Source organism: Schistocerca piceifrons, chromosome 5, assembly GCF_021461385.2.
Source record: "Schistocerca piceifrons isolate TAMUIC-IGC-003096 chromosome 5, iqSchPice1.1, whole genome shotgun sequence".
Lineage (NCBI taxonomy): Eukaryota > Metazoa > Arthropoda > Insecta > Orthoptera > Acrididae > Schistocerca > Schistocerca piceifrons.
The window spans coordinates 422,600,451-422,617,912 of NC_060142.1; the positions used below are offsets into that span (position 1 = coordinate 422,600,451).

The following is a 17,462-nucleotide window of genomic DNA, read 5'->3' on the forward strand; positions in this document are numbered from 1 at the left end:
GTTATCATCAACTGCACGAAGAATTGCCTCGTCCATTGTAGGTGTCCTCGCCGTTCTAGGTCTTCCCCAGTCGCGAGTCATAGGCTGGAATGTTCCATGCTCCCTAAGACACCGATCAATTGCTTCGAACGTCTTCCTGTCAGGACACCTTCGTTCTGGAAATCTGTCTCGATACTAACGTACCGCACCACGGCTATTGCCCTGTGTTAATCCATACAGCAAATGGGCATCTGCCAACTCCGCATTTGTAAACATTGCACTGACTGCAAAACCACGTTCGTGATGAACTGAACACTAACCTGTTGATGCTATGTACTGATGTGCTTGATGCTAGTACTGTAGAGCAATGAGTCGCATGTCAACACAAGCACCGAAGTCAACATTACCTTCCTTCAATTGGGCCAACTGGCGGTGAATCGAGGAAGTACAGTACATACTGACGAAACTCAAATGAGCTCTAACATGGAAATTAAGCATTACGGACACATGTCCACATAACATCTTTTCTTTATTTGTGTGCGAGGAATGTTTCCTGAAAGTTTGGCCATACCTCTTTGTAAGACCCTGTATAGTAATATGGCTTTTACACTGTAAACCTGCTCTTGTCGTAAAGTTAGTAATGATGAAAAAATACATCTATGGATGAAAGGACTTGGTGTACTTGCTGAGAATGTAACAGTAACTGGTGATGTAACCGTGTACTATAATTATTAATAAAGTCTGATCTGTAGTGTCAGCCGCCAATCGTTAGACGTACATCTGGTGAACGGGGGCTCAAGGATGCCACAATTTGAAAAAAATCTAAAACATAGTTCCGCGTTGGCCACTGAATGCCTGCGAGGCTGCATGATGCAACCCACTTGGGCCGGCTCGCCAGCAGGTACACGTGCTGCTAGACAGACTACAGCTTCCTGAGCTCACAACCCACCTAGTCATAAAGTGATGATGCATCTAGAGTCTAAGCCTGAGATATAACTTTGAGACATGTTGCCAGACTGAGCAGTACAGGCAAGCTGTGTTGCCAGTGCCATACACAACTGGAGACACAGTATACTCTACTGAGCTGCACCGAGAACGCATGTATACTTTTGCCTCCATCGCACACTTTGACTATGTGTAGTAATTTTCTGCACTGAAAAGAGTACTGTTTGCTTGCGGTTTTTTTATCACAAATTGAAGAAGCTGATAAAGAGTCAAAATGAAACAACTTGGGAATAGGGACTTTCGGACTTGGCACTAGTCCTACACCATTAAAAGCTTCGGACTGTCAGGAACCACAAGGACAATCAATGAACAGGTGCCTTAAGTTTGGCAAAGAGAGTATAATGTTTACTGAACGATGTTGTACATTACAGAATGTGTTCAAAATGGCTATCAACACATTCAATATAGGCAAATCATTTTCAGAGAAAATTCTGGTACACGCTACAAAGTACATCAGGCATCATGTGAACCTTATCAGATGCTGCAAGTATGCGGATAAGAAATATTCCTTCATTGGGAACTGGTGCCAAATGCATGAAGCTTTCAACTTGAACATACCAAAAATAAAAATAAAATCAATAAACTAACCAATAAATAGGTGCCAGATCAGGGGAGTGAGTGGGCCATTCAAATGCACCTCCCCTTCCAAGTCGGTGCCTGTGGTATGTGGCACCGAGTACATCACGAACTAGCACAGAAAAGTGTGCACGCGCTCTGTCTAATTGTGCTATATATTTCAACTCTTCTACCAGCTAATTCAAATTGTGCACAATTTTTTGAGTCACCCTCTGTGTGTGTGTGTGTGTGTGTGTGTGTGTGTGTGTGTACTTGGTTGACACGTTACTTATTCATATTTCTAATTCTAGTGAAGGAACAGAATTTGCATGCTACAGAACACCTTTTGACAAAATTCTCAAAAAAAAAAAAAGAGGGGGGAGGCGTTCATTACTTCATTACTTATTTATTCCAATTATGTTTCCATTTTTGCTTGTTTTTGTTTTAGTGGCTAACATGATCTGTGAGTTATTGCTTGTGTTGATTTGCTCACTAATTACACTACTGGCCACTGAAATTGCTACACCAAGAAGAAATGCAGATGATAATCGGGTATTCATTAGACAAATATATTATACTAGAACTGACATGTGATTATATTTTTACGCAATGTGGGTGCATAGATCTTGAGAAATCAGTACCCAGAACAACCACCTCTGACCGTAATAACGGCCTTGATACACCTGGGCATTGAGTCAAACAGAGCTTGGATGGCGTGTACAGGTACAGCTGTCCATGCAGCTTCAACACGATACCACAGCTCATCAAGAGTAGTGACTGGCGTATTGTGACGAGCCAGTTGCTCGGCCACCGTTGACCAGACGTTTTCAATTGGTGAGATATCTGGAGAATGTGCTGGTCATGGCAGCAGTCAAACATTTTCTGTATCCAGAAAGGCCCGTACAGGACCTGCAACATGCGGTCGTGCATTATCCTGTTGAAATGTATGGCTTCGCAGGGATCAAATGAAGGGTACAGCCACGGGTCGTAACACATCTGAAATGTAACGTCCACTGTTCAAAGTGTTGAAAATGCGAACAAGAGGTGACCAAGGCGTGTAACCAATGGCACCCCATACCATCATGCCGGGTGATACACCAGTATGGCGATGACGAACACACACTTCCAATGTGCGTTCACCGCGATATCACCAAACACAGATGCGACCATCATGATGCTGTAAACAGAACCTGGATTCATCCGAAAAAATGACGTTTTGTCATTCATGCACCCAGGTTCGTCGCTGAGTACACCATCACACACACTCCTGTCTGTGATGCAGTGTCAAGGGTAGCACCAGCCATGGTCTCCGAGCTGATAGTCCATGCTGCTGCAAATGTCGTCGAACTGTTCGTGAAGATGGTTGTTGTCTTGCAAGTGTCCCCGTCTGTTGACTCAGGGATTGAGATATGGCTGCACAGTCCATTACAGCCATGCGGATAAGATGCCTGTCATCTCGACTGCTAGTGATACGAGGCCGTTGGGATCCAGCACGGCGTTCCGTATTACCCTCCTGAACCCACAGATTCCATATTCTGCTAACAGTCACTGGATCTCGACCAACGCGAGCATCAATGTCGCAAAAACCACAATCGCGATAGGCTACAATCTGACCTTTACTAAAGTCGGAAACCTCCTTACACGAGGCATCACAACAACGTTTCACCAGGCAACGCCAGTCATCTGCTGTTTGTGTATGAGAAATCGGTTGGAAACTTTCCTCATGTCATCATGTTGTAGGTGTCGCCACCGGCGCCAACCTTGTGTGAATGCTCTGAAAAGCTAATCATTTGCATATCACAGCATCTTCTTCCTGTGGATTAAATTTCGCGTTTTTAGCACGTCATCTTCGTGGTGTAGCAATTTTAATGGCTAGTAACGTACTTTCCTTATCATTGAAAGGACACTTTGCACATGAAAGTTGTCCAGTAATGTTAGACATTTTTTGTTGTAATTATTCACTCTAACAATTTTCACATCCTGTTCCTTGTTGGCTGGTTCATGTCCATGTTTTATCAGATGTTCAGCAAAGGTAGAACAGCTATTTTCATATTGCTTTTATATCTAGTTTTGAAATCCTGCCTGTCATCCCCAGATATACTGATTCACATTCTTGAAATTCTACCTGGTATATACCTGCTCCTTGGTATTTACCTGGTTTGTCTATTGTTGTTTGTAAATGTTAATGGAGTATCTTTCTTGTTCTGTAAGGAAGACGTAATCCTTGTTTATTTAATATATTTGCTATTATGTGGATTAATTTGTGTCTGTATGTTAAAGAGTGCCATTTCTCCCTGTTAGTCATTTCATTTCATGGATGTCAATGTTTTGTGTTTCTGAGTGTGCTGTTGTGTCCATATTTTTAGGTGGAGTTCCGTGGTGTTTGTGATCCCTGCCTGTTTTCATTTTTCTTTGGTTGTGGTTTGATTTTGTGGTTGAGTCTTTGTACTACATGGGTATTATAAACATTGTTTGTGGCTATGGGTTCTTTTGTTTGTAATTCCTTTTCATAATATTATTTGCTGAGTAGTATATTATTTAGTCTGTGTAAAATATGTTGCAGGGTCACTAGTTTTTGATTTTGTGGGTGGTCAGATGCGGCAGATATAACTGTCTCTTTGGCTGCTGAATTTCTGAAGACTTCAAATGTGTGCTTATTGTTATATCCAAGAAATGTACTTGCTTTTACATTTCTTTTTCCATTGTGAATTGAATATTTATATGCATACTGTTGATGTCTGTATGAAGTTTATGTATTTTTCTGTTTCTTCATCTACCATGCATATTATATCACCCACATGCCTGTACCAGTAAAGAATTTTGTATCCTTTCTTTATGATGACTCTATCAAAGATTGTGTTTTTTATGTGGTTGATGAAATCTTTGTGGATGTTCCTGATATTATGGATCCCACTGGAATATTATGCCTAAGATCTGTTGTTATCAATTGCTTTCTCTTCTTCCTTTTCACAAGTGTGGCTCTGAGCATCATAAATATAATTTGCATGTGTTTTGTAAGCGAGGTTACAGCTTAAACTTACACTTACACAAACGAAGAACAAAATATGAGCGTTAAAAACAAATTTTTGACCTGCTATTTGTTTCATGTAATGACCAAAGTAAGCACCTTCTGTGGATGAGTGCACGTATCACACCCTGTAGCCATTCACTCTGGCAGCCCCTTGTTAGCTCGTAACTGGGAGGGGAGAAAAGAGGAATTTCATGTGATGCTTATTAATTTAATTGGATTAAACGTAATCTTTTTATTTTTGTTCCATTGCCACATCATTTTAATCCGCATATTAACTTTTTCAACAGTTCTCATTTTTTGTTCCTGTCACTCTTTTTCCACCTGGAATCTCTGTGCATGTGAATTTAATTGTTTTTATTTATCTGTCATAAAAACATTTGTGACTGCCGATTTATCAGTTAAAAAACAACACCAAAAAAAAAAGAAATAATCTGTTTACATTTATGTGCAATGGCGCTAAAAATGTAAAATATATATATATATATATATATATATATATATTTATTTATTTTTTTTTTTTTTTTTTTTACATGATGCACAATTTTCTGGACACTAATTGTCATACAAACATTTAAAACAAATATTGTTAACAATGGTTATAAATAAAACAAAATTCAAGGAAAATTAGAAACAGAGGTAACGAACATAATAACATGGATAAAAATATGGGCTGATTAAATGAAAGAAATTTAAAGCAAAATTGCTACAAAAAAAAATTTGTAAAATAACATGAACAAAAATTCCAAGTGGGAAAAGAATGACAGGAAGAAAAATGAGAGCAAATGAAAAAAGTATTACAATGATTAAAATAATGTAATATGTTGTTCTTGTTGTTGTTGTTGTTGTTGTTGTTGTTGTGGTCTTCAGTCCTGAGACTGGCTTGATGCAGCTCTCCACGCTAACCTATCCTGTGCAAGCTTCTTCATCTCCCAGTACCTGCTGCAACCTACATCCCTCTGAATCTGCTTAGTGTATTCATCTCTTGGTCTCCCTCTACAATTTTTACCCTCTACACTGCCCTCCAATACTAAATTTGTGATCCCTTGATGCCTCAGAACATGTCCTACCAACCGATCCCTTCTTCTAGACAAGTTGTGTCACAAACTCCTCTTCTCCCCAATCCTATCCAGTACCTCCTCATTAGTTATGTGATCTACCCATCTAATCTTCAGCATTCTTCTGTAGCACTACATTTCAAAAGCTTCTATTCGCTTCTTGTCTAAACTATTTATCGTCCATGTTTCACTTCCATACATGGCTACACTCCATACAAATACTTTCAGAAAAGACTTCCGGACACTTAAATCTATACTCGATGTTAACAAATTTCTCTTCTTCAGAAACGCTTTCCCTGCCATTGCCAGTCTACATTTTATATCTTCTATGCTTCGACCATCATCAGTTATTTTGCTCCCCAAATAGCAAAGCTCCTTTACTACTTTAAGTGTCTCATTTCCTAATCTAATTCCCTCAGCATCACTCGACTTCATATGACTACATTCCATTATCCTCGTTTTGCTTTTGTTGATGTTCATCTTATATCCTCCTTTCAAGACACTGCCCATTCCGTTCAACTGCTCTTCCAAGCCCGTTGCTGTCTCTGACAGAATTACAATGTCATCGGCGAACCTCAAAGTTTTTATTTCTTCTCCATGGATTTTAACACCTACTCCGAATTTTTCTTTTGTTTCCTTTACTGCTTGCTCAATATACAGATTGAATAACATCGGGGAGAGGCTACAACCCTGTCTCACTCCCTTCCTAACCACTGCTTCCCTTTCATGCCTTTCGATACTTATAACTGCCATCTGGTTTCTGTACAAATTGTAAATAGCCTTTCGTTCCCTGTATTTTATCCCTGCCACCTTTAGAATTTGAAAGAGAGTATTCCAGTCAACACTGTCAAAAGCTTTCTCTAAGTCTACAAATGCTAGAAACGTAGGTTTGCCTTTTCTTAATCTAGCTTCTAAAATAAGTCGTAGGGTCAGTATTGCCTCACGTGTTCCCATATTTCTACGGAATCCAAACTGATCTTCCCCAAGGTCAGCTTCTACCAGTTTTTCCATTCGTCTGTAAAGAATTCGCGTTAGTATTTTGCAGCCGTGACTTATTAAACTGATAGTTCGGTAATTTTCACATCTGTCAACACCTGCTTTCTTTGGGATTGGAATTATTATATTCTTCTTGAAGTCTGAGGGTATTTCGCCTGTCTCATACATTTTGCTCACCAGATGGTAGAGTTTTGTCAGTACTGGCTCTCCCAAGGCTGTCAGTAGTTCTAATGGAATGTTGTCTACTCCCGGGGCCTTGTTTCGACTTAGGTCTTTCAGTGCTCTATCAAACTCTTCACACAGTATCATATCTCCCATTTCATCTTCATCTACATCCTCTTCCATTTCTATAACACTGCCCTCAAGTACATCTCCCTTGTATAGACCCTCTATATATTCCTTCCACCTTTCTGCTTTCCCTTCTTTGCTTAGAACTGGGTTTCCAACTGAGCTCTTGATATTCATACAAGTGGTTCTCTTTTCTCCAAAGGTCTCCTTAATTTTCCTGTAGGCAGTATCTATCTCACCCCTAGTGATATATGCCTCTGCATCCTTACATTTGTCCTCTAGCCATGCCTGCTTAGCCATTTTGCACTTCCTGTCGATCTCATTTTTGAGACGTTTGTATTCCTTCTCGCCTGCTTCATTTATTGCATTTTTATATTTTCTTCTTTCGTCAATTAAGTTCAATATTTCTTTTGTCACCCAAGGATTTCTACTAGCCCTTGTCTTTTTACGTACTTGATAATCTGCTGCCTTCACTACTTCATCCCTCAAAGCTACCCATTCTTCTTCTACTGTATTTCTTTCCCCCATTCTTGTCAATTGTTCCCTTATGCTCTCCCTGAAACTCTCTACAACCTCTGGTTTAGTCAGTTTATCCACGTCCCATCTCCTAAAATTCCCACCTTTTTGCAGTTTCTTCAGTTTTAATCTACAATGTAACATAATAACAGAAATAAAAAATTACACTTAACCCAATTAATTAAGTAAAACTAACTACCAAGTCACTTCAATAAGGATTTAAAAATAAAAACTTTTGATGTACCTAACAAGATTCAAATCCACATCCTTCAGCATGGGGAGGCCTTTATCTTAAGCATTACACTACACAACCAGACTGTTAAACAGCCCTTTCCAATTTTTAAGCTGTAGAGCAGTGGTGGTCAACCTAGTCCCTACCACCCATGAGTGGACGTCCAGCTTTCATGGTGCGCCAGGGTGAATAGCTGCAAGGTGTGATACATGGATCTTTAACCTTTATCACTGTATAAATGATTTCAGAACGTCGATCCCACTGCCACACCCACATTCCCAGAAGGTGGCACACTTATTATCTAACACATGAAGACCACAGTAATGATCAAAACGAAATGGATAGACTAACAATGTCAAACAAATGAGAAATCACAATGGGCTACAAATTGCTATAATTGATGGAAGAAAAAGAAGAAGAAAAACACATGAAAAAACTCCACACTAAAAACTGACATAATTATGGATGCAATGTTTGGTGTGATCATAAAGTTCATGCAACAACACAAATACAATGAGGGAATATTTTACCATGAAGACTGACTTACCTCAACTGTTACACCAAGTACTTGTTTCAAGCCAAAACCTTCTTTCACTGATACAGTGACAACAGTTCTTCCGGTGGCACTCTGTGATCTTATTAATCCACGTTCATTCACTGTTAGCAATGGAGTCACATTACTAACTGCACGGTCGATACTTTCAACATCTGATGATTCTGCTTTCTCTGCAGGATCAATTGAACCCAGCACTGAGTACATGAGATCTCCTTCATGGTTTGTTTTTAGCTGTATTTCAGTGTCAGGAGCCATCAAAATATATGGTGACTGAAATTCTCCTACACTGGGTGGTGATGCAAGACGCAGCTCTTCAAACACTTCAATTTCTAAGCTAGTTTCAAATTTCACTGTCTGCTCTTGAGGAAAAGCAGACATTCTAGGAGGTACAGTAACATTTAAATAAATAGTTGAGATGCCCGCCCTTAGAGCAGTCAATCGCATGGAAATTTTATCTTCATCTTTCAGTACAATACCAGTTTCATGGTAAACATTATTCAATTGAACTACATTAGGTGCTGAAACAGCCCAATCAAACAGCAGAGATGGCCTTGCACAACCAATAATCAAGGGCGTCAACTCTTCAGGAATACCATGAGCCCAAAGTGGCATTGTAGCACCAACAATTATTCTATTTAATGGTGCATTAATTTTAATGGCAGCAAGAGGAATGACATTTATTTCAACACTATCCTTTGAATAGACGACCCTCTGTCCTGTTGCCTTGTTTATGCCCACAGCTTTTCCAACAAGTACTGTTTTCCCTTGGCCAAATCCTTCAACAAGGCCAACTGAATTCACTGTTGCAATTGAGGTAGAGCTAACAGAATAATCAATATGTGATGCTGGTCGTGGACCACCATGACTGTTAATCTGGTACACAGATCCTACCACCAGTGTGACATTTCGGGGTAGGAGTTTTAAAGGTGGGAAAACCTGAATTGGAACAGGGTGACTGAGCACTTCATTCCCTTCAAAACCACTGGCAAAAATTAAGTTTATATCGCCAAGTTGCAAGCCAGTAATAACATAATGGACTTCTCCCAAGGAACCTACTTTCATGAGGGTCTCCTTGTCAGGCAAAAGTTTTATTCCAATGACTGCTGTATCAGCTAATGGTCGAAGATTCAACAAAGAAATATCTGAAATGGGCAAAACATTTCCTGTTGTATCATATAAATGAACAACAGCTGGAATGCATCGACCCTTCTCTACATGTTCAGCAACTTCTACTTTGATGCTGCCTACACTTGAAACCTGAACTTCTGCTAGTGCTGGTTTTGATGGAAGACATAGGTCTACCATAGCCAATTTTAAATGACCATCTGTTTTTGGAACAATTTCTATAATTCTGGAGCCTTCCACATAAGTAACATCAGCCACGTCTTCAGAACTGAGGACAAGTTCATAATAACCTGAACCTTGGCTTACTTGGAGTTTAATCATATTATCAGGATGGTTGAAAACATAAGCGACATTGGGTGTTACAATAGTATCGCTGACTAACAGAAGGCTCAATGTTGATACAATTTCTGGCGTTGACTCATAGCCTTTTTTATCAGTGACAGGAAATGGGGGATATTCTGGAATGATTTCCAATTCTCTCAGCAAAAGAGTATTATAGCCGACAACACGTGCTGTTATTTCAAGGACACCAGTCTTGCCTTTTGGTTGTATCACTTGATATTGGCGTGAGGGGAAGACGCGACCATTTTCTTCTAAATTTTCAAAAACCATCTCGTCTGGATTAGGCAAAATACCAAGAGATTCGTCAGAAACCATCCAGTCAATGTCCAAACTTGATACATTGTCAAATACATGACCTTGTTCATCTGTAACAATAACAGCCACTTCAATATCTTTATAATTCTGCACCACCATTCTTTCATTCTGGTAATTGATTGGACAACGTTCTTTCTCTGTCAGTTTAATTTCTGGAAATAGTGAAATGTAACGGGGTTTTGCACAATATACAGTCACTGTTGCAACAGATTCTGAGCGCTTTCTGTACCTAGCCATCGGTTTGTTTGTGACTGTCAAGGTAACTTCTGCTTCACCAAGCTGCTTACATAAAATACGGTAAGTGTAAACATCTGGCTGATCTGAAACAATGTTACTGAGTTCCATTACTTCTATAATATCATTTTCACTGGGAGTCGGCTCCAAGTGATGAAAATGCTCAGATGCATGTCCAATCCAAGGTCTTGGTCCACCAGTAAATACTACTGTCCTTGCTGATCCAACAGCTAAAACTACAACGCCACTAGCTGGATTGACAGGCTTTAATGGCCAGTAACTTGCTAATGTAACACTATCTTCAAGCGTTATTTCTTCTTGCGTATATGACACTGTCACTTTTGTAGTACCCAACTCCGTAGCTGTGATACCCAAAGACGAACAAGCTGTGCCAATGGGTGCTGTTTTAAGAGACTCGTTAAATGAAAAAATTTCGTCCCATATCTGGACCTGAAATGGGATGTCTGCACATTGGGTGAAAGCAGCAAGTGATATCTTTTTTGCTTTATCACTTTCTACTGGCCTCTCAGCAAACATTGCAACATGTAAAAAAATAGAGTTTCCCACTTCTGTTTCTGCCAAATATTCTACTATTTGCAGCTGGCGCGGTGGCAAAATATGAAAATTTGACACTGCATAGTTGTTTCGATTAATGTCCATTGCAGCAGTTATCTCAACATGCCCTTGATTGACAGTTCTTACTACTCCAGCCTGAGTAACAACAGCAATAGAGGTGTCTTTGCTTTGCCATACAAAATTTCCATCACCACCTGATACTTGGAGTTTTACTTCATACCTAGAAGGCAAAAAAGGAACTATTTAGTGGTACTTGTTACACGTGCTATTAAAAGTTCATAGCTATAAAAGATGTAATAAGCAGCTGGCTCCATTTCCTCTACGATAACAAAGGACTAAAGCTGCATTTAAAAACTCACTTTGCATAAGGTCGAGTTATTTAAAATCAAAAAAAGTCTTTGCAATAACATATCTGTAAATACATTAAGATTTAATATACACACTGAAATTTGTTACAAAATGAAGCAAGCAGTATACAAGTTGACAGGGATAAATCCAACACAAATAAAAAATGTAAATCTTTAGATTACAGCAAATAATCGCATTCTTATGAAAAGCCATGGTACATTGAAGAGTTGCACAAAGAAAACTTATCATCACAAATGATCAATTTTTGGAACCTTCACCTTTTTGAATTTTTACTCTTTTGCTGCTCTAATTAACACCCTCTCATACACAAAGTGGCACCACTTGCTGTCTTGTTTATGATTGGTTGCCCAGACAGACAAAAGTTTGTGGAGGAGGACAGGAACAGGGAAGAGGGAGTGGGATGGGGGGCGGGAGGTGAAACGAAAAAGTTCGTGGAGGGGAGCAGGATCAGGAAATAGGGAGGAAGGGGGGGGGGGGGGGGGGGAGATGAAACGAATGGGCAACTGGAAAGCAGGAAGATGCGCAAGGCAGAGAGGATATATGGAAGTACTGTGAGGCAGGACAGGGACAGACAGTGGTTCTTAGCACCAGATACAAAATAAGGAATAAAGGAGGGAAGGAAAATTAGGGATTACTGTTCCATTGACAGTTAGGTCATCAGAGACAGAGCCAAAGCTGAGTTATTTCACAGATGGGGAAGGAAATCAGCCATGCCCTTTCTAAGGGAACCAGCCCAGCATTTGCCTGGAGCAATTTAGGGACGTAAAGGAAAACCTAACTCCGAATGGCTGGACTTAGATTTGAACTGTTGTTCTTCTGAATGTGAGTCCAGTGCACTAAACACTGTGCCATCTTGCTCCGTAAATAATGATTAATTATGAAAACTGGCATTCTACGGATCGGAGCGTGGAATGTCAGATCCCTTAATCAGGCAGGTAGGTTAGAAAATTTAAAGAGGGAAATGGATAGGTTAAAGTTAGATATAGTGGGAATTAGTGAAGTTCGGTGGCAGGAGGAACAAGACTTTTGGTCAGGTGAATACAGGGTTATAAATACAAAATCAAATAGGGGTAATGCAGGAGTAAGTTTAATAGTGAATAAAAAAGTAGGAGTGCGGGTAAGCTACTACAAACAGCATAGTGAACACACTATTGTGGCCAAGATAGACACAAAGCCCACACCTACTACAAAAGTACAAGTTTATATGCCACGTAGCTCTGCAGATGATAAAGAAGTTGATGAAATGTACGATGAGATAAAAGAAATTATTCAGGCAGTGAATGGAGACGAAAATTTAATAGTCATGGGTGACTGTAATTTGACAGTATGAAAAGGAAGAGAAGGAAACATAGTAGGTGAATATGGATTGGGGCTAAGAAATGGAAGAGGAAGCCACGTGGTAGAATTTTGCATAGAGCATAACTTAATTATAGCTAACACTTGGTTTAAGAATCATGAAAGAAGATTGTATACATGGAAGACCCCTGGAGATACTAAAAGGTTTCAGATAGATTATATAATGGTAAGACAGAGATTTAGGAACCAGATTTTAAATTGTAAGACATTTCCAGGGGCAGATGTGGACTCTGACCACAATCTATTGGTTATGAACTGTACATTAAAACTGAAGAAACTGCAAAAAGGTGGGAATTTAAGGAGATGGGACCTGGATAACTGAAAAAACCAGAGGTTGTACAGAGTTTCAGGGAGAGCATAAGGGAACAATTGACAGGAATGGGGGAAAGAAATACAGTAGAAGAAGAATGGGTAGCTTTGAGGAATGAAATAGTGAAGGCAGCAAATGATCACGTAGGTAAAAAGACGAGGGCTAGTAGAAAACCTTGGGTAACAGAAGACATACTGCCTACAGGAAAATTAAAGAGACCATTGGAGAAAAGAGAACCACTTGCATGAATATCAAGAGCTCAGATGGAAACACAGTTCTAAGCAAAGAAGGGAAAGCAGAAAGGTGGAAGGAGTATATAGAGGGTCTATACAGGGGCAATGTTCTTGAGGACAATATTATGGAAATGGAAGAGAATGTAGATCAAGACGAAATGGGAGGTATGATACTGTGTGTAGAGTTTGACAGAGCACTGAAAGACCTGAGTCGAAACAAGGCCCTGGGAGTAGACAACATTCCATTGGAACTACTTACAGCCTTGGGAGAGCCAGTACTGACAAAACTCTACCATCTGGTGAGCAAGATGTATGAGACAGGTGAAATTCCCTCAGACTTCAAGAAGAATATAATAATTCCAATCCCAAAGAAAGCAGGTGTTGACAGATGTGAAAATTACTGAACTATCAGTTTAATAAGTCACAGCTGCAAAATACTAACGCGAATTCTTTACAGACAAACGGAAAAACTAGTAGAAGCCGACCTCGGGGAAGATCAGTTTGGATTCCGTAGAAATGTTGGAACCCGTGAGGCAATACTGACCCTATGACTTATCTTAGAAGAAAGATTAAGGAAAGGCAAACCTACATTTCTAGCATTTGTAGACTTAGAGAAAGCTTTTGACATGGAATACTCTCTCTCAAATTCTGAAGGTGGCAGGGGTAAAATACAGGGAGCAAAAGGCTATTTACAATTTGTACAGCAACCAGATGGCAGTTATAAGAGTCGAGGGACATGAAAGGGAAGCAGTGGTTGGGAAGGGAGTGAGACAGGGTTGTAGCCTCTCCCCGATGTTATTCAATCTGTATATTGAGCAAGCAGTAAAGGAAAAAAAAAGAAAAATTTGGAGTAGGTATTAAAATCCATGGAGAAGAAATAAAAACTTTGAGGTTTGCCGATGACATTGTAATTCTGTCGGAGACAGCAAAGGACTTGGAAGAGCAGTTGATCGGAATGCACAGTGTCTTGAAAGGAGGGTATAAGATGAACGTCAACAAAGGCAAAACGAGGATAACGGAATGTAGTCAAATGAAGTTGGGTGATGCTGAGGGAATTAGATTACGAAATGAGACACTTAAAATAGTAAAGGAGTTTTGCTATTTGTGGAGAAAAATAACTGATGATGGTCGAAGTAGAGAGGATATGAAATGTAGACTAGCAATCGAAAGGAAAGCATTTCTAAAGAAGAGAAATCTATTATCATCGAATATAGATTTAAGTGTCAGGAAGTCGTTTCTGAAAGTATTTGTATGGAGTGTAGCCATGTATGGAAGTGAAACATGGACGATAAATAGTTTAGACAAGAAGAGAATAGAAGCTTTCGAAATGTGGTGCTACAGAAGAATGCTGAAGATTACTCCTACTCCTACTAATGAGGAGGTATTGAATATAATTGGGGAGAAGAGGATTTTGTGGCACAACTTGACTAGAAGAAGGGATCGGTTGGTAGGACATGTTCTGAGGCATCAAGGGATCACAAATTTAGTACTGGAGGGCAGCGTGGAGGGTAAAAATCATAGTGGGAGACCAAGAGATGAATACACTAAGCTGATTCAGAAGGATGTAGGCTGCAGTAGGTACTGGGAGATGAAGAGGCTTGCACAGGACAGAGTAGCAAGGAGAGCTGCATCAAACCAGTCTCATGACTGAAGACCACAACAACAACATATTGTAGTAATTAAAAAACTTAAGACTGTGGCACACAACAGAGAGAGAGAGAGAGAGAGAGAGAGAGAGAGAGAGAGAGAGAGAGAGATGGAGGAGGGAGGGGTCAGGTGTGTATGGTTAAAACAAGGAGGAATGGGGATGGAAAATGAAAGGAGAAAAGGGGGAGCACAAAGGAATGGTAAGGGGGCAGCTGAGAATAGGTGCTAGCTGAGGGTTTTTGCCACAAGGAAGCTTAGGAAGGAGGATGTGTTGGAGAGAGAGTTCCCCAACGTGCACTAATGTAAACTTCTACAATGCCCATATTTCACAGTATTTCTGTCGCTCTCCATTCTCAGACCTGTCAGTCAGCAAGACTCAGCTGAACCACGAGCAACTCTGGGTGAAATGCCAGAAAAGAAAAAGTTCCATGAACCACAACCATACAACCCAGAAGATTCATCAACAGCTAAGATATCCAGTTGTGAAAGCCTCCATTACATAGTTCTTATTATTACTCAAGCGGAGTCCAACACTATGTCTCCGTCTCATCCATTTGGTACAATGAGGGTGTGTCACTGTGCTACGCAATGCATGTCATCTCGATGTTCCCTTTGTAGACATACGCGCTACTTCACTTATTTGTTTAGCGTGTGGAATAGCTGGTTTGTAACAGCTGATGCGTAGAACTTTCTTTGATGTTGTAGGTTTGCACAAAGATGGTGCCACAAGGCGCACAATGACAGCAATTCCAAATTCATTATGTCTTCTACAGTAATTTTGTAAATGATTATATTGGACGCAACAATGGACACACTAAGAAAATGTCACTGTCATTTTCAAAGGTTACAGACTTCTGACTGGTAATTCATCCAGTATCTGATCATGCCGCTGGTCATGTCAGCACCACCCAGATTCCATGATTCCACTGCTAAGAAGAGACTTGACCTTTATTTATCAGTAGCTACAAACTGACCCACACATTAATTTATTATCTTGTTTGGTAAAAAAGATGATTCACTGTAATGACTTGTGGCTGATATGTTCCATAACATATCTTTAAAGACATGTCAACATTTACCAAAAACAAAAACTGAAGTTTTCTGGACAACATGATCAGAAAAAAAGAAACAACTTACAAACAGCAGAGCACATAGAAAGCATGACCTATACCAGAAATCTTGAAGCCAGAGAAGGCAGGAAATATTTGCTATTCAATGCCAAGTACTGGAGATCACCTTCAGAAGTCAGTGGCTATCAGCAAATGTCATGGTTTTGTTATAACATTACTGATAAGCTAGGTATTTGACTCAAGGAAAGTGGTTTTCCACACTAACGACTGGTACAGAAAAAGGGCCAGACTGAGAGCCTGAGTTGTAAAACAAACTAAGAGAATTGTAAAAATTAATGCATAAATTATATAATAAAAAGTGTATCAGTTAAATGGTAACATGTTCAGTTTGTAAATGGGGGCAGGAGAGGGAAGTGGGGAGTTATGAGAGGGGGGAAAATCAGAAGGAAAAAATAAATAAAATCCAGCACAGAGAAACGTTGAGTTTATCCCTGCTCATTTTAAAGGTAACCTGCAGCAGTAGTAGTGTTCTGATATACTAGAAAGCTTACAGCCATTTATTGAAATAAACCAGCTTAGACTAACTGTTCTAGTTGTTATACAAAATGTAGGTGGAACCCCATATACATTAGTGGTAAGCAAAAGTGAAAGAAAATAGGCAGACAAAAGCCGCATAGTCATCGTAGATACAGGAAGAAAAATCAGGTTTGGAATCATCTACATAAAGTGACATTTAGAATCACTATGATAATGAATAAGTGTACCATTTGGCTGTGGTGAGAACTGGTGTGAATGGGACATCATTTGAAATGCACTGGGAAATGTTTTGGTGTGATATCCGGTGTCAATCAATGTGACCAGGGAATCTCTGTGTAGCAACGAACAATGGAGAAATTAAGTAAAATAATCACAGGCAACTATGTTGCTGTATCCCGAAGACATACATTTGCATGTAAGTGACATGAGAGGTGACTACAAGTATAAAGAAAAAACTAGAATATAAATAACTATTCCTGTCCAATTGCACTCAACAAAAGGAACCAGAAAGGGCTGTAAGACTACGACAGGCAAAGGCACAAACAAAACAGCAGTGTTTCCTCATGTATCAAAAGGGGGAAAGATCTGGAGAAATGAGACTCCTCAATGATTCAATATGATCATTCAGGATCCAGGAAAAACAAAGAAAGCAGGACTGTAATAAAAATATAGCAGCATGTAACATTTTAAAAATTCTTGAGAAGTCAGAAGTGGCAGATAGGTAAAAGTGAATAGCAGAGAAGCATTCAAAGGAAATAAAAATTTATAAAGGAGGGTCATTTGTGACACAGAGAAGATGATCAAGTCACATATAAATGCAAAGTTGAGCCACAAGGTGTCTGTCTCCCCCCCCCCCCCCCCCCCCCATCACACACACACACGCATTCCTGCCATTTAATATTGTCACTCAATTTCTGGATGGTCCGTGGTTGTCTTTCATTCATAGGCTCAATTACATCCAGAATTTGCAACAAAGATTAATAGTATCTATAATGTCATTTTTTTTCCTTCTGCTGCTCAACATTACAGTTTAATTATTGCCTGCTTGTCTGCCTCCATAGTGCAATGGCAGCTTTACTGCCTACCACGCAAGGGGGCCCATGTTTGATTCCTGGCAGGAGACTGGGTGTTGTGT

At 39.7% G+C, this 17,462-nt stretch overlaps 1 protein-coding gene across 1 annotated transcript in view; it reads right to left on the minus strand.

The window, feature by feature from the left end:
* Window positions 1-17,462, minus strand: part of LOC124797975 (nuclear pore membrane glycoprotein 210) — a 270,129-nt gene that overhangs the window by 141,280 nt on the left and 111,387 nt on the right. Inside the window, exon 7 of the mRNA XM_047261146.1 lies at window positions 8,205-11,025. Coding sequence (XP_047117102.1) covers window positions 8,205-11,025 — 2,821 coding nt within the window. The remainder of the gene's footprint in view (window positions 1-8,204; window positions 11,026-17,462) is intronic.